Source organism: Staurois parvus, unplaced genomic scaffold, assembly GCF_062004578.1.
Source record: "Staurois parvus isolate SC_StPar_1 unplaced genomic scaffold, SC_StPar_1.0 ptg000540l, whole genome shotgun sequence".
Classification (NCBI taxonomy): domain Eukaryota; kingdom Metazoa; phylum Chordata; class Amphibia; order Anura; family Ranidae; genus Staurois; species Staurois parvus.
The window spans coordinates 1630769-1653478 of NW_028318336.1; the positions used below are offsets into that span (position 1 = coordinate 1630769).

General features: G+C 45.1%; 1 protein-coding gene across 3 annotated transcripts in view; it reads left to right on the forward strand.

The window, feature by feature from the left end:
- The window catches only part of LAMB2 (laminin subunit beta 2), a 150615-nt gene that overhangs the window by 44719 nt on the left and 83186 nt on the right, over positions 1-22710 (forward strand). For all 3 annotated transcript variants that reach the window (XM_089690721.1, XM_089690722.1, XM_089690723.1), the window contains exons 5-6: positions 14345-14418; positions 20209-20397. In XM_089690721.1, coding sequence (XP_089546847.1) covers positions 14345-14418; positions 20209-20397 — 263 coding nt within the window. The remainder of the gene's footprint in view (positions 1-14344; positions 14419-20208; positions 20398-22710) is intronic.

The following is a 22710-nucleotide window of genomic DNA, read 5'->3' on the forward strand; positions in this document are numbered from 1 at the left end:
GGTCAAAACTCACTCAGTGCGTGGCTCTGTTGGCTGCATCTTGTCTAACATCCTTTGACTGAAAAATTGAAGGAGCTAGGCAGAAAATTGTTGGTCCAATAGAAACTGCATCCAATCAGATACAGGCACTGATTTGGTTTTTTGACAGGTGGCGTAGCTAGCTATCAAAATACAATAGCCATAGTTGGAGATTCATCCATCCGCATTATAGTGTGGATGGAGGAATAGGATAAAATTGGTTAGAAAATGCCTATATGTGTATGGCCAGCTTAAGACTTCCCATGAGAAAACAGGAAACCAGAACTGCCCCAGAGGATTCTAGGATATCCCATGAGGAAAAAAGGAAGGCAGTACTGCCCTAAAGATTCCAGGACTTTCCATGAGGGAGCAGGAAGCCAGTAATGTCTCCAGAGGATTCTAGGAGTTTCCATAAGAAACGTAAAGCTGGTATTGCCCCAGAAGATCATGATAGTTTCCATGAGTTCCACGAGAACATTTGAAGGCAATCCAAAACTTGTCCTATCAGGAGAGGAGGGTTGCTGTGGTGCCATATTGTTCCAAAATCATGGTCTTCGTTTCTCCTATCAGGCCATAGGCCTTGCCAACTGCACCTTTTAAAAGAGGAAGCAAAAAACGTTGTACATATGGCTGTAGACATATGTATATGGCCACAACTTGGGTGTTAATAGAGAGAGGGGTTTATGCTTTGCCATGATGCTCAAAAATAATGGCCCCAGGTTCTCCTACCAGGTTATAGTTCTTGACAAGTGTACCCCGCAAAAGAGATCTGTGCTACACCTCCATCGTCTCCTCTTTACTTCCAGATCCCAGATCCCAAATCTCTCTTTCTACTGCTCTTCCCAAACTATATCAGGGCCTCTCCCTTATCTTCATACTGAAGAGGTGGGTAAATCCTACCAAGGATAGGAACCCCCAGTGTATCCAAGTAAATATTTCAGAAGATCCTAGGACCTCATGTAAGGAACAAAGTATCCAGTAATACCCCAGAAGATTCTGGGACCTCTTGTAAGGAACAATGTATCCAGTATTACCTGAGAGGATTTTGGAACTTTTTGCCAGAACAAATGAATCCGGGGCCTCTCCCTTACCTCCATACTAAAGGGGTTGGTAAATCCTATCAAGGGTAGGAACCCCCAGTGTATCCAAATAAATACTTCAGAAGATCCTGGGACCTCTTGTAAGGAACAATGTATCCAGTAATATCTGAGAGGATTTTAGAACTTCCTGCAAGAAACAATGAATCCGGTAATACTACAGAAGATTCTAGGACTTCATGTAAGGAAAAAAGTATCCAGTAATACCCCAGAAGATCCTGGGACCTCCTGTAAGGAACAATGTATCCAATAACACCTCAGAAGATTTTAGAACTTCTTGGCAGAAACAACGAATCCGGTAATACTACAGAAGATCCTAGGACCTCATGTAAGGAACAAAGTATCCAGCAATACCCTTGAAGATCCTAGGACCTCTTGTAAGGAACAATGTATTCAGTAATACCCCAGAAGATCCTGGGACCTCCTGTAAGGAACAATGTATCCAATAACACCTCAGAAGATTTTAGAACTTCTTGGAAGAAACAATGAATCTGGAAATACTACAGAAGATCCTAAGACCTCATGTAAGGAACAAAGTATTCAGAAATACCCCAGAAGATCCTAGAACCTCTTGTAAGAAACAATGTATCCAGCAATACCCCAGAAGATCGTGGGGCCTCTTGTAAAGAACAATGTATCCAATAACACCTCAGAAGATTTTAGAACTTCTTGGAAGAAACAATGAATCTGGTAATACTAAAGAAGATCCTAGGACATCATGTAAGGAACAAAGTATCCAGCAATACCCCAGAAGATCCTAGGACCTCATGTAAAGAACAATGTATCCAGTAATACCCCAGAAGATCGTGGGACTTCCTGTAAGGAACAATGTATAATACCCCAGAAGATCGTGGGACTTCCTGTAAGGAACAATGTATCCAGTAATACCTGAGAGGATTTTAAAACTTCTTGCAAGAAACAATGAATCTGGTAATACTACAGAAGATCCTAGGACTTCATGTAAGGAACAAAGTATCCAGCAATACCCTTGAAGATCCTAGGACCTCTTGTAAGGAACAATGTATCCAGTAATACCCCAGAAGATTTTAGAACGTCTTGGAAAAAACACTGAATCTGGTAATATTACAGAAGATCCTAGGACCTCATGTAAAGAACAAAGTATCCAGCAATACCCAGAAGATCCTAGGACCTCATGTAAAGAGCAATGTATCCAGTAATACCCCAGAAGATCCTAGGACCTCATGTAAATAACAATGTATCCAGTAATACCCCAGAAGATCGTGGGACCTCTTTTAAAGAACAATGTATCCAATAACACCTCAGAAGATTTTAGGACTTCTTGCAAAAAACAGAGAATCCGGTATACCACAGAAGATTCTGGGATCTCCTGACTTCAATAATACCTCAGAGGATCCTGGGACATCTTATATGGAACAATGTATCTAGTAATACCTCAGAGGATTTTGGGACTTATTGCGAGAAACAATGACTCCAGTAATAATACCCCAGAGGATCCTAGGACCCTTTTTTAAAGGGAACATCGTATCTAATAATACCCCAGAGGATCCTGGACCTCTTGTAAGGAACATCAACTCCAGTAATACCCCAAAGATATTCTTGAGCTTAGTAGATTTTACTTTCCCTCCTCATAAAATGTTATCCCATGTAAAACAGCATATAGTATACAGTATATAAAATGTGTATAGTATGTGTCAAATTAGAAATAACACTTGTACAGCATCTGGCCTCCTTCCAGGTAGAACGCTGCAGACAGAATCCTGATATTTTACACAAGAGGGAAAACAGGTGTGAGGCGTCTGTAAATCCCTGGCGGATTTTTCATGGAAATCAGGCTGGCGTGTGCCAGGACATTAGCTGGCCTGCATACCAGTGCCCACAGTTGCTGCCCGCTCTGGCTTCACACACACTTGTTAACTTATCGCAGATGATATATGAAAGGAAACATGTCATTATATGTGTCTGTATTAGCCAAGGGGGATTCACAGCCCATAATACCCAGTCATGTGATGACAAAGACCCCATTTTGATGTGAGAGGGAACATGGCTCTGCATATATTGCATTCCTAATAGAGTCAGTCTATCCAAAACTGAGATATTAGATGACTAAATGTTTACTCATAGGGACCCCGATGTAAAAGTCTGCCTGCCAGGGCTGGTAAAGGCAGGGCCGTGGATAAGGGGGTACCATCAGTCCTGTACAGGGCCCAGGCAGCTGGGCGAATCGAATGTGGGAAGGTAGGTTGATCAGCATGGCAGGGAGGCAATTACTGGAACCCAGGGGCGGATTGACAACTCATGGGGCCCCCAGGCAATATGAAATCATGGGGCCCCGGTGTTCTTGCCCATACTCAAACCACACCCAAAAAAGCCTATGAAAGGTACCAAGGGCATCTCATGGGGCCCCCTACTGACCCTGGGCCCTCGGGCAGTGCCCAAGTGCCTAAATGGTCAGTCCACCCCTGCTGGAACCAATCCCCTTATGGCTTTCTCTGCACCAGCTGAAAGCCAGTAAGTGAGAGCCACCAAGCCTGGTGGCTTTTGGCTGCTGAAGAGAGCCATAAGGGGCTGGTTCCAGTACTTGACCACCCCACCACGCCGAACCCATCACCCTCCCTGTGCACTATACATTTCCCAGTCCTTGCTTGTGTACCCCCACAGTGCTGCTGACTTTCTTCCTCTCCTTCCCATTGGTAGCTGCAAGCACACAATAGGATCCTTCTGGATGGAGAGCGGGGTAAGGGTGCGGTATGTCACATTTACATGCCCCCTGGGTACTAATCACTCACTGCCCACTGGGTACTAATCATTAGTACCGAGGGGGTATAATGCCCCCTCGGTACTAATCACTCACTGTGTTCATTCATAGTTGAAGCATAGTAAATTGTGGGGGCGGGTTTTAGGAGGGGGGGGCCTGTCAAGTTGGCTGTATGGGGCCCCATGGTTAATAACAGCAGCCCTGGGTGCAAGTACTTTTGCCTACTTAGGTGAAGGTCCATTTGGCTGCCCTTCCCAGCAACACCTGTCATGATCACACCAGACCCACAGATGGGACAGCGGAGCCCAGTATACATGGCGGGTGGGGGGAGTTGGCACATCGCAGAAGTTGTGGAAGTGATCAGGGGCTTTATAGCTGCTTATATCACTTCCACATTGAAGGTTGACCTTTCAAAAGTATACACACTCCGGGCCGCTATAGCGATCAGGAGTGTGTTAAAAAGGAGTCTGCTGCACTGTTCAAAATCCAATTCCCCAGCAAGTGGCTGGGGACTCTGATTTTACCGCCCCCTCTATCCTGTCACCCTAAGGTGGCTGGCTATGCCCCCTTATGGTTGCACCGGCTCTGACACCCACAGTGATAATTATGGAGAGTATCGCTGCTGACCTACTTTTGAAGATGCTAGTTGCTTCGCCTTATCTGGCTTCAAAATAATAAGCCCTCAGCATGTTTTCAGTTTAGTTTAACACAATAGAACACACATTTCCCAGTAAACTATTTGTTAAAGTTCCAACCCCAGCACTTGCCGTTTACAACTCTCACTTCTGCTGGCTCCTGTTCTCATAGTGCTGCTTGCCTGAACTTCACAGAAAAGAGTTAAAAGTGGACAGTGCAGTCTCCAGCCAGTCTGTTTCTTGAAGAAGGAAGGGTGGAGGAAGAGCAGGGGGGTGCCCTGCCATCCTAGGCTATGGGGCTGTGTGTTTCTATTGATGCAAACAACGCATGGAGACACAACGCTAGTCCCTGCATGCAAGGGTGGCTCAATAGGACACTGCAAGAGAAAGGAGCCACCTTGAATTAGGAAACCTGGAGCAGCGTTCATGGCTTCAGCCTAAACAGGAACATAGTGAAGGATTAAAAGATAAAGAAGCTGCATACTCAGTAAGTGCCTAAATCAGCTGCTGGAAGTGCTGAAGACTGTAGCCTCCCCGGAGTGTAGCTCGGGGTAAAGTTTCAGTACAACAAGCGGTAACCCCAAGCTACACTCGGGAATATCATGCAGCGCTGCTCCGCGATCCCTCGATCACTTACCTTGTCCTGCGCTCCCGCGATGTCCCCCCTGCAGTGTCCCCGGCAATGTAATCCGGCCGATGCCGGCATCTGTCATCCGGGTTCCGTCCCCTGCAAGCATCGGGACGTACGGGGGACGGAACTAGCGGGAAATTTGAAAATGACAAAAAGTGACATTCACTAAAATCACTAAAATCACATAGTATAACATTCCTGTATCAAACCATTTCACATACATTTTGTCCCGAGTGCTTTGTCCGGCGCCCTGCCTGCATTTTTACCGTTCTTTCTGCCTGGAAACTGAGAAACGTCCATGGCGTTCAAAAAGCGTCCCTTTATGTCAAAAGCGGTTTTAGACCGGCTAGAGAACAGCGATAGTAAATCAGAACCACTTGCAGAATTGAGTGATAATGATTTGTGGGGGAAATTCCTCATCAGACACTGAAAACGATTCTGCGACTTTGCTCAGCGATGTGCGAACTTGGCGCTCTATTTCACATTTCAGTGTTTTTGGTTTGATTACATTATTGAATTAAATGTATTATTATTATATTATTATTTTTATGATTATTTATTAAATTATAATTTATGATTTCGTGTTTCAAGTTTTATCATACCCGGGATGTTTACTAGACTCTTGTTCGGACAGATTTCAGTGAATTATTCCTAAAAATGACAGGCCTACAATAAAAAAAAATACATATTTCCATGCAAAAAAATTTACCGCTTTGAGCACAGAAATATGGACATAATCAGACCGCAAGGGAGGTTAAAAAGAGTTGCATCACCCTGAGCTTCAGTAGACTTTGTTGTCAGAGCTCCTTCGTCATGACAGCAGCAGTTGGAAGACAGTAGACCTGTTGGTGGGGCCAGTTGGTTGGTACCCAAGATGGAGGAAAGGCACACCAAGACCAAGTAAAATGCGCAGTTATTATTTGGATAAGTGAAAGTAAAAAAAAAACAGGTGGAGAACAGCAGCATGGTATTTGCTTAACAGTCTCAAAGCAAGTTGGTAACAAAGGCATGACAGGTGCAGAAATTGTCAGCGATGTTTTGTCACAGCGGAATAGTCCCATCGAATATAGTGTCACCTTGATAAGGTTCGTTATTACGAGCAGCATCTGGCTAGAGAGGGGCGGTTATTTGGTGGGGTGGCGGCAGGGGCGTATTGACAACGCATGGGGCCCCCGGGCAATAGGGGATCATGGGGCCCCTGTGTCCTCGCCCATACCAAAAAAGCCTATGAAAAAAGCCAATGAAAGGTACCTGGGGCATCTCATGGGGCCCCCTACTGACCCCGGGCCCTCGGGCAGTGCCCGAGTGCTCGAATGGTCAGTCCGCCCCTGGGTGGCAGTATATGTCCTCATGCACACGGGGCATTTTGATAACGCTGGTAACGTTTGCTGTGTAAAGTCACGTTAAAAACGTGAGTTTTTCAGCTTTTTTAGCGTTTTTGCATTAGCGTTTAGTGGCGTTTTGTCGCGTTTTCATGCGTTTTTCCATTTTCTAGCATTTTTTTACCAAAATACAACATGTTTTTTTGGTCAAAAAAAGTCCAAAAACGCCGGTTTGCAGCGTTTTACCGCGTTTTGCCACGGTTTTCAGCGTTAGAGCGTTTTTACAGGTGAAAAGCTCCTCTAGAAACCCACTAGTTCTGTTTTTTTTTTTCCAGCCAAAAACGTTGATTCCAGTCTGTGTGTGTATGGACACATAGATAGCATGCTGGGGGGTTTACTGGCTGTAGAAAAAAACATCAAAAGCCAAAAACAGCCGCTGTAAAAACGTCCCGTGTGCATGAGGACTAAACTGCACTTAGCAGACCGATGGCCTGCTCCATCCAGAGATGGCAGAGGTGTCCCTATCCTTCCCTCCTCCTCAGGAACCTTTCCCTGAGCCTAAATACTTTCTCCCTAACCAGAGTGGATCATATCCCTTTCCCAGGGGCGTCCCTAGGGTTGGTGTCACCCGGTGCGGTAACACTTGGTGACCCCCCCCCCCCAACGATCCCCGCAGAATAGACTGGATCTGCAGATTGAGCATAATGGATTGGAGTCCGATCCATTATGCTCCCCAATCTGCAGATCCAATCCATCCTGCGGGGACCGTCGGCATGCAACCTATACGAGGCGACACCGGACCCACTCCACGAAAAGGTAAGTTGTAAAGCAAGCCGACAATCCCCGCAGGTGGATCGGATCTGCGGATTGGGGAGCATAATGGATAGGACTCCAATCCATTATGCTCAATCCACAGATCCCATCCATCCTGCAGGGATCGTCGGCTTGCTTTACAACTTACCTTTTCGTGGATCAGGTCCGGTGTCACCCTGTGTGGCAGGTGTCACCCGGTGCAGCGCGCACCCTCATCACTTGCCTACGGACGCCCCTGCCCTTTTCTATCCACTTCGTCAATGTGCTTCAGCTGCAGCAGGACAGTGCTATTTATTAGCATTAAAAATGTATAAATAACCACACGCGCCACTCAAACACCATACAAATATAAATGCAGCTGCTATCTCATACTTCAAAGGTCTACTTGCAAGAAATAATATACATTAGACAGCGCTTGCAACCAATTTACAATGTGGGAAGCAGGGGCGTACTGACAACTCATGCGGCCCCCGGGCAATAGGGGATCATGGGGCCCCTGTATCCTCACCCAAACTCAAAAAAGCCTATGAAAAAGGTACCAGGGGCATCTCATGGGGCCCCCTACTGACCCCGGGCCCTCGGGCAGTGCCTGAGTTTCCAAATGGTCAGTCCGCCCCTGGTGGGAAGATAATGTAAAAAAAAATTTTTCTATAACATCCATATGTGTGCAAAGTTCAAAAGAAAAAGAAATTGGTGCAACTCCTAATCAGGATCCAGACAGAAATGGAATTCCATAAAAGGTGAAAAGAGTGCTTATATCTTGATAGCAGAATCACCTCTTGTTAATATTACACCAGGTTCACATATAGAACAATCCGCACTCACCAGATTGCAATGACCCCCTTGTTTTATAACAAGAAAAGTCAAACTGCACTTTGTGGTCGCTAAGGGACCGGATCGGACCTCCTAGTTGGCATGGATGTCTTCTAAATGTAGACAGCCTGATCAATACCCAATGGCTCTGATGTATGTGTAGTGCTCCTCTAAATAGCCAGGGGGAGCTAGTTAAATTTTTTCAGCTTGAAAGGCTGAGTAGCAGCTGGGGCAATAGCCAGCAGGGTCAATTTTAGGTCAGGGCTAAGAGGCTCTACAGATCAGTTCCTTGATACCTCCTCCTGCTCTAGAAACTTGGAGAAGATTCTAGAAGCAGTGGGCAGGGGTGAGGAGGGGCTGATCTGCATACTTAAAGTGGAGCTCCACCCTAACGAGGAAGTTCCGCTTTAAGGACTCCCCCCCCCCCTCTCCCCATTGAGGATTGGCACCTTTGGGGGCGGGTACCCGAATTTGACAGGTACCTGTTCTTACTTCCGGTCCAATCGCCTAGGCAATCGGAAACGTAAAGTGTCATCCCTCCCTCCCTCCCTGTAGTCTTTTGGGACGCATGACAGGTCCCAGAAGACTACAGGACCATTCATGAAGCGCAGCGCTACTTGCGCATGCGCAGTGGGTACCCGGCTGTGAAGCTGAAAGCAGTCACAGCCGGGTGCCCACACTGAAGATGCCAGCCTCCAGGAATACAGGACGGCCGGTGAAACGGGATGCGGGGGACACAGCATGGGACCAAGGGACAGGTAAGTGGCTGTTTCTTAAAAGTCAGCAGCTACAGTTTTTGTAGCTGCTGACTTTTATTTTTTGACAGGTGAGTGGAGCTATGCTTTAACAGATCCTGACCAAGGAAGTAGGCTTGGTATAAGGTTGGGACACCCCTTAAGTATGACCGTGCCGGCTCAGCAGGAGAAGAGTTCGGGAAGATGTGAGGAAGGCTGAGATGCAGTAGCCTGGGAGGGGGACCCAGTGGGAAGAGGCCTACCTTGAGGCTGGAACTTGGAAAGGAGGATTACTCAGCCTTATTGGTCCTACTGGTCCCATCGGTCTATTGTTGCTGGGGAGGTCTGTTGTTGCTAGAGGGGGATCTATTGTTGCGAGAAGGAATCTACTGTTGAGGGAGTAGTCTATTGTTGGCAGGAGAGTCCATTGATGCTGGCTGCTGGGAAATTTGTTGTTGCTGTTGGGGACTATCGTTGCTGAGGTGGTATTTTGTTGCCAGGGTCCATTGTTGCTGGGGGAATCTATTGTTGCTGGAGGGGGGATCTATTTTAGTGCTTTTCTTGATCTTGAATCACTTAGCACCACAAAATGATAATTAGCTCTGTATTCTCTATAAGGATCTGTACTGGGAGGTGGGTAGGGGGTCGAACCAAGGGACGGCGCTTGGAGATAGGTAGAGGGCGGAGACAAGTAGTGACTCAAAAGGGGAGCGTTCCTGCACCTATTCTCTGAGAAAAAAATCCCTGGTAAGGACGCTGTTGCTATTTATTGGCTCTGACCTTCTTTTGCCTCCATTGCAGTAAGTGCTAATTGGCCAACTATGAGTTAGTCTTCTGCTGCTTGGCATCAGTCATCACTGCTTAGAAATCTCCGCTATAAACCGGTCTCCTCTTTACTTCACGGTCTGTTCAGGTGTGTCTATACCAGCCTTTCTCAACCTTTTCAACAAAGAGGAACCCTTGGAATAACTTTCCAGTCTCAGGGAACCCCTAGTTAAAACGACTGTCTCTACAATATAATGATACATTGGTGTGAAGGTCAGTGGGAAGAATGTTCCTTACACTTGTAGTCGTTGGGAATAATTATTCCCTTACAGATCACTTTAAAGGTCAATGGTGTCAGTGGGAACTTATCTGAGAGGTAGAAATTGCTGATTGTTCAAGGAATCCCTAGCAACCTTGGAGGAACTCTAGAGTTCCATGGAATCCTGGTTGAGAAACCCAACTCTATAACATGCTAATCAGAAGAACCTAGGAAGCTGGGGCTTGCCCTGGAAGGACCAGAATTTCAAAACAGAAGAAAACAGGTTAAAGGGTCAGTCCATTCAAACCTGAAATGTTTATTCTATCTCTTTGGGACTCGGTGAGATCTCTGCACACCTGATGTGCCCATTATGAAGAGACCCCGCTCTTCCTGCTGGATTTATTTTATACTATGGGAATTGCCACAGGAGGAGCTCCTAGGTAGGTGAGAAACAGAGTCAGAAAATATGGCAGGGACATCTCATTTTTTTTAGTATACCAGTCATATAAGAAGTCAGGGGCCAACTCAGCCCACAAGGTTCCATCTACGTCTAAAAGATCAGTTTTGGCTACTCTTTAGCACTAGTAAGGTAAGTTTGAATGGGCCCCTCTTAGACCCTTTGTAGGAAGGTCAAAGCTTTTATGGAATCTATCACTAATAGAGACACATGAAAGCATTGTGTATTGGACTGTTCATCTTAATCTGATGTCTATCGGCTGCAATTGCACCGTGTAAATCTCACTCATTAACGTCCAGAGGGAATTTGTCTGAAATTATCTTCTCTAAAAAAACAGTTGAACTTCATCCAAGGGATTTCCGAGCTCAGCCTTCCTTAATCTGTGTTTTTCACCCTCCCATCATCAGCTTAGCTTCAAAGAGAGAACACTTTAATGTCCTGTTACTTCCAGAAATATTAAGCCTAGATGAAATATGAATATTGCACTGAGATGGAAGAATGCAAAGGTGCAAGAGGGCCAATATGGTCACTGCAAATACTTTTTAAGAAATTCTCAAAACAATAAAATTTATTCCCAGCATTTGTTGGTTGGGAGATCTTAGCTCCTGAGTTATATAAGTCCCCTTTCACAAAAGAGGCCTAATCGGGTCCACCTACAGGTGAAACTCGAAAAATTAGAATATGGTGCAAAAGTTCATTTATTTCAGTAATGCAACTAAAAGGTGAAACTAATATATGAGATAGACTCGTTACATGCAAAGCAAGATAGTTCAAGCCATGATTTGTCATCATTGTGATGATTATGGCTTACAGCTCATGAAAACCCCAAATCCACAATCTCAGAAAATGAGAATATTGTGAAAAGGTGGAATATTCTCGGCTCAAAGTGTCCCACTCTAATCAGCTAATTAAGCCATAACACCTGCAAAGGGTTCCTGAGCCTTTAAATGGTCTCTCAGTCTGGTTCAGTAGGAATCACAGTCATGGGAAAGACTGCTGACCTGATAGTTGTGCAGAAAACCATCATTGACACCCTCCATAAGGAGGGAAAGCCTCAAAAGGTAATTGCAAAAGAAGTTGGGTGTTCCCAAAGTGCTGCATCAAAGCACATTAATAGAAAGTTATGTGGAAGGGAAAAGTGTGGAAGAAAAAGGTGCACAAGCAGCAGAGATGACCGCAGCCTGGAGAGGATTGTCAGAAAAAGGCCATTCAGAAGTGTTGGGGACTTTCACAAGGAGTGGACTGAGGCTGGAGTCAGTGCATCAAGAGCAACCACACACAGACGGATCCTGGACATGGGCTTCTTGTCAAGCCGCTCCTGAACAACAAACAACGTCAGAAGCGTCTTACCTGGGCTAAAGAAAAACAGACCTGGTCTGTTGCTCAGTGGTCCAAAGTCCTCTTTTCTGATGAGATCAACTTTTGCATCTCATTTGGAAACCTAGGACCCCGAGTATGGAGGAAGAATGGAGAGGCCCAAGGACCCCGAGTATGGAGGAAGAATGGAGAGGCACACACTGCAAGATGCTTGAAGTCCAGTGTGAAGTTTCCACAGTCTGTGTTGATTTTGGAAGCCATGACATCTGCTGGTGTTGGTCCACTGTGCTTCATTAAGTCCCGGGTCAACGCAGCCGTCTACCAGGAGATTTTGGAGCACTTCATGCTTCCTTCCGCAGACGAGCTTTATGGGGATGCTGACTTCATTTTCCAGCAGGACTTAGCACCTGCCCACACTGCCAAAAGCACCAAAACCTGGTTCAATGACCGTGGGATTACTGTGCTTGATTGGCCAGCAAACTCGCCTGACCTGAACCCCATAGAGAATCTATGGGGCATTGCCAAGAGAAAGATGAGGGACATGAGACCGAACAATGCAGAAGAGCTGAAGGCTGCTATTGAAGCATCCTGGTCTTCCATAACACCTCAGCAGTGCCACAGGCTGATAGCTTCCATGCCACGCCTCATTGAGGCAGTAATTGCTGCAAAAGGGGCCCAAACCAAGTACTGAGTACATATGCATGCTTCTACTTTTCAGAGGTCTGATATTGTTCTATGTACAATCCTTGTTCTATTGATTGCATGGAATATTCTCATTTTCTGAGATTGTGGATTTGGGGTTTTCATGAGCTGTAAGCCATAATCATCACAATAATGACAAATCACGGCTTGAACTATCTTGCTTTGCCATGTAATGAGTCTCATATATTAGTTTCACCTTTTAAGTTGCATTACTGAAATAAATGAACTTTTGCACCATATTCTAATTTTTTGAGTTTCACCTGTATCTGTTTCTCAGGCAGACCTGATCGGACCCTCCATTCCCCTCTATGGGCAGTTGGATGTAAACGGACTTGCTACCTCCAATCTGGCAAAAACAAATGGAAGGGGATCCATTCTCCTCCGTCTGGCTGCAAACCAGTGAGCATTCGGGTGTAAACAGACAACGGGTCCGTTCACATCTGACCGCCCATAGAGCAGAGCAGGCTGTGTCCATATCGGCTCTGTATACGTGGAGAGGACATGGACCTGCTCTGCTAACCTCAGCAGGGGATTAGCGGACTAATGCCGGCCATAGATGGTTCGAAAATCGGCCGATTTTTCGTCCAGAAGATCAATCGGCCAATTTTCGCACTGTTAGTGGGTTAATTCGTCGGCTGGTTTTTGAGGTTTTCCCACTTTTGGATTATCGGTCATGTTGGAAAATTCGTGGAAAACGACCGATTTTCGCGCCAATGATGGTCAAATCGTACGATCACTTTTCTGAAAAAAAATATGCGCATGAGCTGTGACCTGTTATTTCCTGTTATATGTCATGATTTTTATGACTTGGTCGGCCGATTTTTGTAATCATTGGTGGTTACGTCGGTTTAACGAACGACCTATTTTTTGTTTACCGTAAAAAAAACGCCTGGTTTTCGAGCCGTCTAAGGCCTGCTTTAGCCCTCATGCACACGGGATGTTTTGATAACGCTGGTAACATTAGCTGTGTAAAGTCACGTTAAAACCGTGAGTTTTTTAGCTTTTTTTTAGCGTTTAGCGACATTTTGCCGCGTTTTGCCTCGTTTTTCCACATTTGTGTTTTTTAGCGGTTTTAGAGGTTTTTTGACCCCCAAAATTTTTGCTTTGCAGCGTTTTGCCGCATTTTTCAGCGTTGGAGCATTTTTACAGCTAAAAAACTCCTCTAGAAACCCACTAGTTCTGGGTTCTTTTTCCAGCCAGAAAACGTCCCTGTCAAAAATTGCTGATTCCAGTCTATATGTGTATGGACCAGGGGCGGACTGACAACTCATGGGGCCCCCGAGCAATAGGGGATCATGGGGCCCCTGTGTCCTTGCCCAAACTCAAAAAAGCCTATGAAAAAGGTACCAGGGGCATCTCATGGGGCCCTCTACTGACCCCGGGCCCTCGGGCAATGCCAATTTCCAAATGGTCAGTCCGCCCCTGATATGGACACATAGGATAACATGCTGGGGGGCTTACTGGCTGTAGAAAAAGACGTCAAAAGCCAAAAACAGCCGCTGTAAAAACGTCCCGTGTGCGTGAGGACGAATACAGGAGGTGTGTTACTGGCCAGATCACCAGGTGAAAAGAGAGGGGAAAAAGCATTTAACCCCTTGGTGCCAGCGCCTCCCGGCCCTTTAGGGTTTCAGAAGCCAGGAGGTGGGTTTTAGGGTCATGTGACCGCCATGATTCGCCGTCACGGCGGTCACATGATCGGGAAAGGTCCCAATCGAAAGGGATTTCCGTGAGTACCGGACATGTGTGCTAGGAGCGCGTAGGGCGCGTGCTCTCAGCACATGTGTTTTTCTTAATTGCACACAAATGTGCGGCCGCTCAGCATCTAAGCCCAGACGCCAGGAGGCCACACATTTGTGTGCGGTCGGTGTGAAGAGGTTAAGAAAATGAAAACGAATGCAGCCGCCACAGCTCATGATTGGTAAGCTGCAATATATTACATTTCTGGTTTTGGGTTTCGTACCGCTTTAAATGGTGGCTTGCCATATACACCCAGAAAGTTGTATCTGGGAATGAGAAATAACCGCCTTGCGTTTCTTTCATACAGGAGTCTCTGATGTGAGCATTCAACTGGACCTGGAGGCTGAATTTCACTTCACTCACCTGATCATGACCTTCAAGGTACATCTAATATCTGTGCTGATTATGGAAATTATCCCTGCGTCTTTTCATCTCTTCCCGTGTATTTAATGAGGACAAAAACTCCATTCATGGAAATACTGAATAATCTGGGGGCTGGGATGGGATCCAGTGAATGAAATTGGAATTTCACGTATTTCACATCTCCGTATCATAATAGGAGGATTTGTGAGCTATTGTCTCCTTTATTTTGCTGCCGTCTGATGGGAAGTAGGATTGTGTAAAAGGATGAGCCAAGCTGGCCGTGATATCTGAGTTATGGAGGGATGCTGGTGGGACAAGTCGCCTACTAGATTCTTGTATCTTTAGCCCTCGGTTCACACTTATGCAGATTTCCGTGTTTTCTAGTTTGCAGAAACGCACAGCAGTCCATTTACCAGGACTTTCCATTGATCTAGTTCCCATCTCTGTGTTTTGAGCCGCTGCATTTTTTGGGAAGGGTGAGAGACTTTTTTTCCAGCAGCAGATTGCGTTTTATGCGTAATGGACATCAATGGACCCACACCAAAAACGCAAAGTGTGACAGGTGGCATCTGAGTGCAGCTCCCAAACTTCGGGAAACAAATGCACAGAAATCTGCTCTATACATGAGCAGAGACGTACGGGGCACTGGTTACACATATACATAAGGCTACGTTCACACTAGCTTTGTCAGCAGGCATTAGGCAGGCATTTGGGAAGCATTTTTAACGCTCCTCAAACGCCTATGAAAATTCTACACATGGCAGTACACAGTGCTGTTCACACTGAAGCGTCAGCGTTGCGGCAAAATTGATGCCTCATGTCCAGTCATGAGGCGTTGAAGCTTCCCATTCACGTCTATGGTGACGCTCCCAAACGCCACGTTTGCAGAGCGTTAATACCATTAACCTCCCTGGCGGTATTCCCGAGTGTAGCTCGGGGTACAATGTCAGTACCAAAAGCGGTAACCCCGAGCTACACTCGGGCTTACCATGCAGCGTTGCATAGGGAGTCCCTCCAGCACTTACCTTGTCCTGCGCTCCCGCGATGTGTCCCCTGCAGCGTCCCCGGCCATCTCCTCCGGCCGATGACGGCATCCGGCTTCTGTGTTCCGGTCCCTGTGACGTCGGGACGTACGGGCCCCAAAACCGGCGGGAAATTTGAAAATTTTAAAAAACGTCATTTTTTTCTAAACAAATTTTACATAATATAACATTCCTGTATCAAACCATTTCACATACATTTTGTCCCGAGTGCTTTGTCCGGCGCCCTGCCTGCATTTTTACTGTTCTTTCTGCCTGGAAACTGAGAAACGTCCATGGCGTTCAAAAAGCGTCCCTTTATGTCAAAAGCGGTTTTAGACCGGCTAGAGAACAGCGATAGTAAATCAGAACCACTTGCAGAATTGAGTGATAATGATTCGTGGGGGAAATTCCTCATCAGACACTGAAAACGATTCTGCGACTTTGCTCAGCGATGTGCGAACTTGGCGCTCTATTTCACATTTCAGTGTTTTTGGTTTGATTATATTATTGAATTAAATTTATTATTATTATATTATTATTTTTTATGATTATTTATTAAATTATAATTTATGATTTTGTGTTTCAAATTTTATCATACCCGGGATGTTTACTAGACTCTTGTTCGGACAGATTTCAGTGAGTTATTCCTAAATATTACAGCCTACAATAAAAAAACGACATATTTCCATGCAAAATAATGGTACCGCTTTCAGCACCCAAAATCTGAAATAATCAGACCGCTAGGGAGGTTAAACTTCATTATAGGTGTTGGTGGTGCGGTTTTAACGCTTGGCAAACACCTCAAAAACACGCATAGGGCGTTTGGGGAGCATTTGAGAAGCGTGAAAAACATTTCCCATACACCTGTCTAATGCCTGTCAAAGGTTAGAGGGGGCATTTGGCAAGCGTTAGAATTTAGTCAAGTGTGAACGAGCTCTTATACTCCTGAGGAAGTTCTGTTTTTGGAGGGAAACATGTAGAGTTCCCTTTTTTTTTTTCTTTGGGTCTTTCTTTGGGAGCACTTTTTTAATGCACGTGCATTTCACTCCTCTTCCCCCTTTTATTTTGGAGAGGTCTGTACTGAGTTTTACAATGCATCATTTGCTTTCCCCAAGACAGTGAGGTATTTTTGTTGGATATGGTGATGTATGGGGCTTTCCATGAGAGGCTGACATTTAAGCCCGTGGATGAGTGTACCCGTATTACATATCTGTAGCGAGATAGATTATACTATCTAATTAGTTTTGTCCACGGGGTAACTCCATTTCCTTAACCACTTCCCGACCGGCCATTGCATATAAACGGCCGGACGGTGGCAGTGCAGGGTCAAGTGGCCGTTTATAAACGGCCTCCCCGCACCCTGCTTGTGCGCGCTCCCTCGGAGCGCGCAGCACCGCGATCCGGTGCCCGCTGTGTCCTCCGGACACAGTGAAACACCGATCGTAGGACGGGACCTCTGTACGAGGTCCCGATCATGTGATCATGGATTGTCACTTCTGACATCATTGCTTACTACGTGTGAAATCTGTGAATGATCACAGAGGTCACATGGTACAGGGCTATTCACAACAGCCTTGTACCATGTGACAAGCTGTGACCAATCACAGCTCACTCAGTACTTCTCAATGAGTGCAAGAATGCAGCCAGAGAGAAAGAGAAATGATTGCTTTTACATCCTATATGGGTGTAAAAGCAATCAGTGTAAAAAAAAAAATCTTCATCACCCCCCACAAGTAGTACAGTGTCACCATGGTGACACTGTACTGCTAGGGTGACAGTATGTAAAAAAAAAAAATAATAATAAAAAAAAAATAAAAATGTAAAAAAAAATGTTTAAAAATTATAATTTTTGGTTATAAACTAATTTGGATTTTTTTTTTTTTACTAAAAAGATAGCGGAATAAATGGTGGCCAAGATTTATGATGAAATATTATTTATTTGCAAAATTTTATAAAAAAAACACTTTTTTTCAAAATTTTTGGACTTTTTCATTTAAATAGCAAAAAAAAAAAAAAATCCCAGCGGTGAATAAATACCATCAAAATAAAGCTTTATCTGTCTAAAAAAAAAAGGTAAAAAATTCATTTGGGTACAGTGTTGCATGACTGCGCAATTGTCATTCAAAGTGTGATAGCGCTGAAAGCTGAAAATTGCCCTGGTCAGGAAGGGGGTAAAAGTGTCCGGACTGGAAGGGGGTGAAAGTGTCCGGACTGGAAGGGGGTGAAAGTGTCCGGACTGGAAGGGGGGGAAAGTGTCCGGACTGGAAGGGGGGGAAAGTGTCCGGACTGGAAGGGGGGGAAAGTGTCCCGACTGGAAGGGGGGGAAAGTGTCCGGACTGGAAGGGGGTGAAAGTGTCCGGACTGGAAGGGGTGGAAAGTGTCCGGACTGGAAGGGGGAGAAAGTGTCCGGACTGGAAGGGGGGGAAAGTGTCCTGACTGGAAGGGGGGGAAAGTGTCCGGACTGGAAGGGGGGGAAAGTGTCCCGACTGGAAGGGGGAGAAAGTGTCCCGGCAAACACCTCAAAAACACGCATAGGGCGTTTGGGGAGCATTTGAGAAGCGTGAAAAACATTTCCCATACACCTGTCTAATGCCTGTCAAAGGTTAGAGGGGGTGAAAGTGTCCGGACTGGAAGGGGGGGAAAGTGTCCGGACTGGAAGGGGGTGAAAGTGTCCAGACTGGAAGGGGGGGAAAGTGTCCGGACTGGAATGGGGTGAAAGTGTCCCGACTGGAAGGGGGAGAAAGTGTCCGGACTGGAAGGGGGAGAAAGTGTCCGGACTGGAAGGGGGGGAAAGTGTCCGGAGTGGAAGGGGGGGAAAGTGTCCGGACTGGAAGGGGAGGAAAGTGTCCAGACTGGAAGGGGGGGAAAGTGTCCGGACTGGAAGGGGGGGAAAGTGTCCGGACTGGAAGGGGGGGAAAGTGTCCGGACTGGAAGGGGTTAACAGAGATTATATATTCAAGCTGATGATCAAAATACAATGCCTCTTTGTATGCCGTCACTTCATCCAATATGGTACTTGATTTGGTCTGGTGTTATGAACCATTTGGATGTAAGATAAATAATTGTAATGGTATCCAGTCATAGTGTTGTGCGCAGTACATTCCGCTCCAATAGGCATTAATTACAGCTGAGGATGCATTTTCTATATATTTAAATAAAGGTTATATATTTTGCATTCATCAATTGGCCAGATGGTGCATAGGAAAACATACCCTCGTCCAGTATAGATTTTTAAAATTCTACACATGGCAGCACACAGTGCTGTTCACACTGAAGCGTTAGCGTTGCATCGCGGCAAAATTGACGCCTCATGTCCAGTCAGGAGGAGTTGAAGCCTCCCATTCAAGTCTAGGATAACACTCCTCAAACGCCTGGCAGGCGTTTGCGGGGCGTTTGCAAGGTGCCCCCCCCTTTCTTGACCTGCATGCTCGGATAAGGGCCTGGTGTGTCTTTTGGGGGGGGGGGGAGACTCCAACACCAAAATTAAAAAAAAAAATTTCCTCGCATAATCCCCATTGACCAGTTGCTATGTTTGGTCCATCTTAGTAGGATTCCGTCATTGCTGTCGGAAGCTCCAGACTGCATCCTTAGATCACCACCATTGATCATCACCACTGATTTTTGTATTGCCTGGAGCTCCCCATTGACCAGTCTCCAGACTCCATCCTTAGATCACCACCATTGATCATCACCACTGATTTTTGTATTGCCTGGAGCTCCCCATTGACAGTCTCCAGACTCCATCCTTAGATCACCACCATTGGTCATCACCACTGATTTTTGTATTGCCTGGAGCTCCCCATTGACCACTCTCCAGACCCCATCCTTAGATCACCACCATTGATCATTGACCACTCTCCAGACTCCATCCTTAGATCACCACCATCACCACTGATTTTTGTATTGCCTGGAGCTCCCCATTGACCACTCTCCAGACCCCATCCTTAGATCACCACCATTGATCATTGACCACTCTCCAGACTCCATCCTTAGATCACCACCATTGATCATCACCACTGATTTTTGTATTGCCTGGAGCTCCCCATTGACCATTCTCCAGACTCCATCCTTAGATCACCACCATTGGTCATCACCACTGATTTTTGTATTGCCTGGAGCTCCCCATTGACCAGTCTCCAGACTCTATCCTTAGATCACCACCATTGGTCATCACCACTGATTTTTGTATTGCCTGGAGCTCCCCATTGACAGTCTCCAGACTCCATCCTTAGATCACCACCATTGATCATCACCACTGATTTTTGTATTGCCTGGAGCTCCCCATTGACCAGTCTCCAGACTCCATCCTTAGATCACCACCATTGATCATCACCACTGATTTTTGTATTGCCTGGAGCTCCCCATTGACCAGTCTCCAGACTCCATCCTTAGATCACCACCATTGATCATCACCACTGATTTTTGTATTGCCTGGAGCTCCCCATTGACCAGTCTCCAGACTCCATCCTTAGATCACCACCATTGATCATCACCACTGATTTTTGTATTGCCTGGAGCTCCCCATTGACCAGTCTCCAGACTCCATCCTTAGATCACCACCATTGATCATCACCACTGATTTTTGTATTGCCTGGAGCTCCCCATTGACCAGTCTCCAGACTCTATCCTTAGATCACCACCATTGATGATCACCACTGATTTTTGTATTGCCTGGAGCTCCCCATTGACTAGTCATTGTGTTTGGTCTATGGCAATAAATTGTAAATTTTGTAAGAAAAAAATTATAAATATTGTTTACATTTGTTCATATTTTTTTTATCCTCAGACGTTCAGACCGGCAGCCATGTTGGTTGAGCGCTCGGCAGACTTCGGTCGAAATTGGCAGGTTTACAGGTACTTTGCTTATGACTGCGCGGCCGTCTTCTCTAATATTTCCCGAAACGCCCAGAGGAAAGTGGACGACGTCATCTGTGAATCCCGCTACTCTGAAATTGAGCCGTCCACAGAAGGAGAGGTACAGTGATAGGCACTGGGAATATAAGACGGGAGATTTTTATTCTTTCAATAATAAATGATGTTGTTGAAGTGAAAAACTCATCAAAGATGTTATAGAGGAAGTCCAACCAAAGTGCTAAAGTAGATCTAAGTGCCCCTTCACACCGGTGCGATTTGGGAATTGAAATCTCACCTGAAATTGCATCTAATGAATGTGAATGTCAGTATCTTAACATTTGCGATTTACTGCAGTGAAATTTCTAGAGTAGTTCTTGCATGACTTTTAGTCACCGGCTTCTCGATGGTAACAACAGTGGACCATGACTAAGCAATGTACTCAGTGTAAGCAGTTTCTTGAAGTTTCCTCCAGGGGTGCATGATGCACCTATTGGGTGACAACTGTCACCATGCACCGCTGTAGCAGACTTCAAGTGACTCTGCTTACATACTTTGAGTGACAACTCTCTCCTAGTTGTGCTTCTGCGTTGTCACCCTGCCACATGCACCCCTGGAGGAGACTTCAAGAGACTCTGCTTCCATACTTAGGGTGACAACTCTTTCCTAGTTGTGCTTCTGCGTTGTCACCCTGCCACATGCACCCCTGGAGGAGACTTCAAGAGACTCTGATTCCATACTTAGGGTGACAACTCTCTCCTAGATGTGCTTCTGCGTTGTCACCCTGCCACATGCACCCCTGGAGGAGACTTCAAGAGACTCTGCTTCCATACTTAGGGTGACAACTCTCTCCTAGTTGTGCTTCTGCGTTGTCACCCTGCCACATGCACCCCTGGAGGAGACTTCAAGAGACTCTGCTTCCATACTTAGGGTGACAACTCTCTCCTAGATGTGCTTCTGCGTTGTCACCCTGCCACATGCACCCCTGGTGGAGACTTCAAAAGACTCTGCTTCCATGCTTTGGGTGACAACTCTCTCCTAGTTGTGCTTCTGCGTTGTCGCCCTACCACATGAACCCCTGGTGGAGACTTCAAGTGACTCTGCTTCCATACTTTGGGTGACAACTCTCTTAGTTGTGCTTCTGCGTTGACACCCTGCCACATGCACCCCTGGAGGAGACTTCAATAGACTTTGCTTCCATACTTTGGGTGACAACTCTCTCCTAGTTGTGCTTCTGCGTTGTCACCCTACCACATGAACCCCTGTTGGAGACTTCAAAAGACTGCTTCCATACTTTGGGTGACAACTCTCTCCTAGTTGTGCTTCTGCGTTGTCACCCTGCCACATGCACCCCTGGAGGGGACTTCAAGAGACTCTGCTTCCATACTATGGATGAGAACTGTCTCCCAGTTGTGTTTCCGTGTTGTCACCCTGTCACAGGCACCCCTGGAGGAGATTTCAAGTTATTACAGGAAGTGCCTCAAAAAGGACCCTCAATGCAGGATTACCAGGGCTTACTTTAATGAAAGCTGCAGATTTAAAGACGGAAAACTTTAAAGACTTTTGAACTTTAGAGCATTGATGAGGTTTCTGTGGTTGGGTTTAGATGTACTTTAATTTAAATTTTTTTATACCTTGGCTAAGGGTGAGGAACTCATAGACCCTCTGGAGGTTCACTTCTCACTCCCTGACCACCACCACCGCCACTGGGACAGGAAGTGAGGGGAAATCTCAATCGGAAAAACAGGGCAATAAAAACCCAGCAGACCGACATGGAAGAAAAATATATTTGAAATATATTCTAAAAATATTCTTCCCAAATATATTGCCATATATTTGAAATACTACAATTTTGGCCATATTCAATATATTTCAATATATATATATATATATATATATATACTATATGTTGAAATGCGTTTTTATTACAAAATATATGAAAAATATTTTTAAAAATACATTTTCAAATATACTGTATGTCTTTAAAAGAACATTTAATCTACATTTTTGGAATGCATTTGCAAATATATGTTAAAATGACTTTTTTATATGTTAAAAAAAATCTGAAGAATATATTTAAAAAAATATTTATTTTCTAAATATATTCTTCAGATTTGTTTTAAAATGTTATATTATTTAATTTTAATGATACAGTATATTTGAAATGTATTTTTAAAAATATGTTCATATATTTTGTAATAAAAATGCATTTTAACATGCAGTATATAAATATATATATATATATATTTTTTTTTTTTCTTTTTTTAAATATATTGAATATGGCCAAAATTGTAGTATTTCAAATATATGGTAATTTATTTAGGAAGAACATTTTTAAAGTATATTTCAAATATATTTTTCTTCCATATTTGGAGGATCTAACCCCCTTTACATCCTTTCAGAAACCTAAGCAAGACATTTTTGCTGGATATCAATG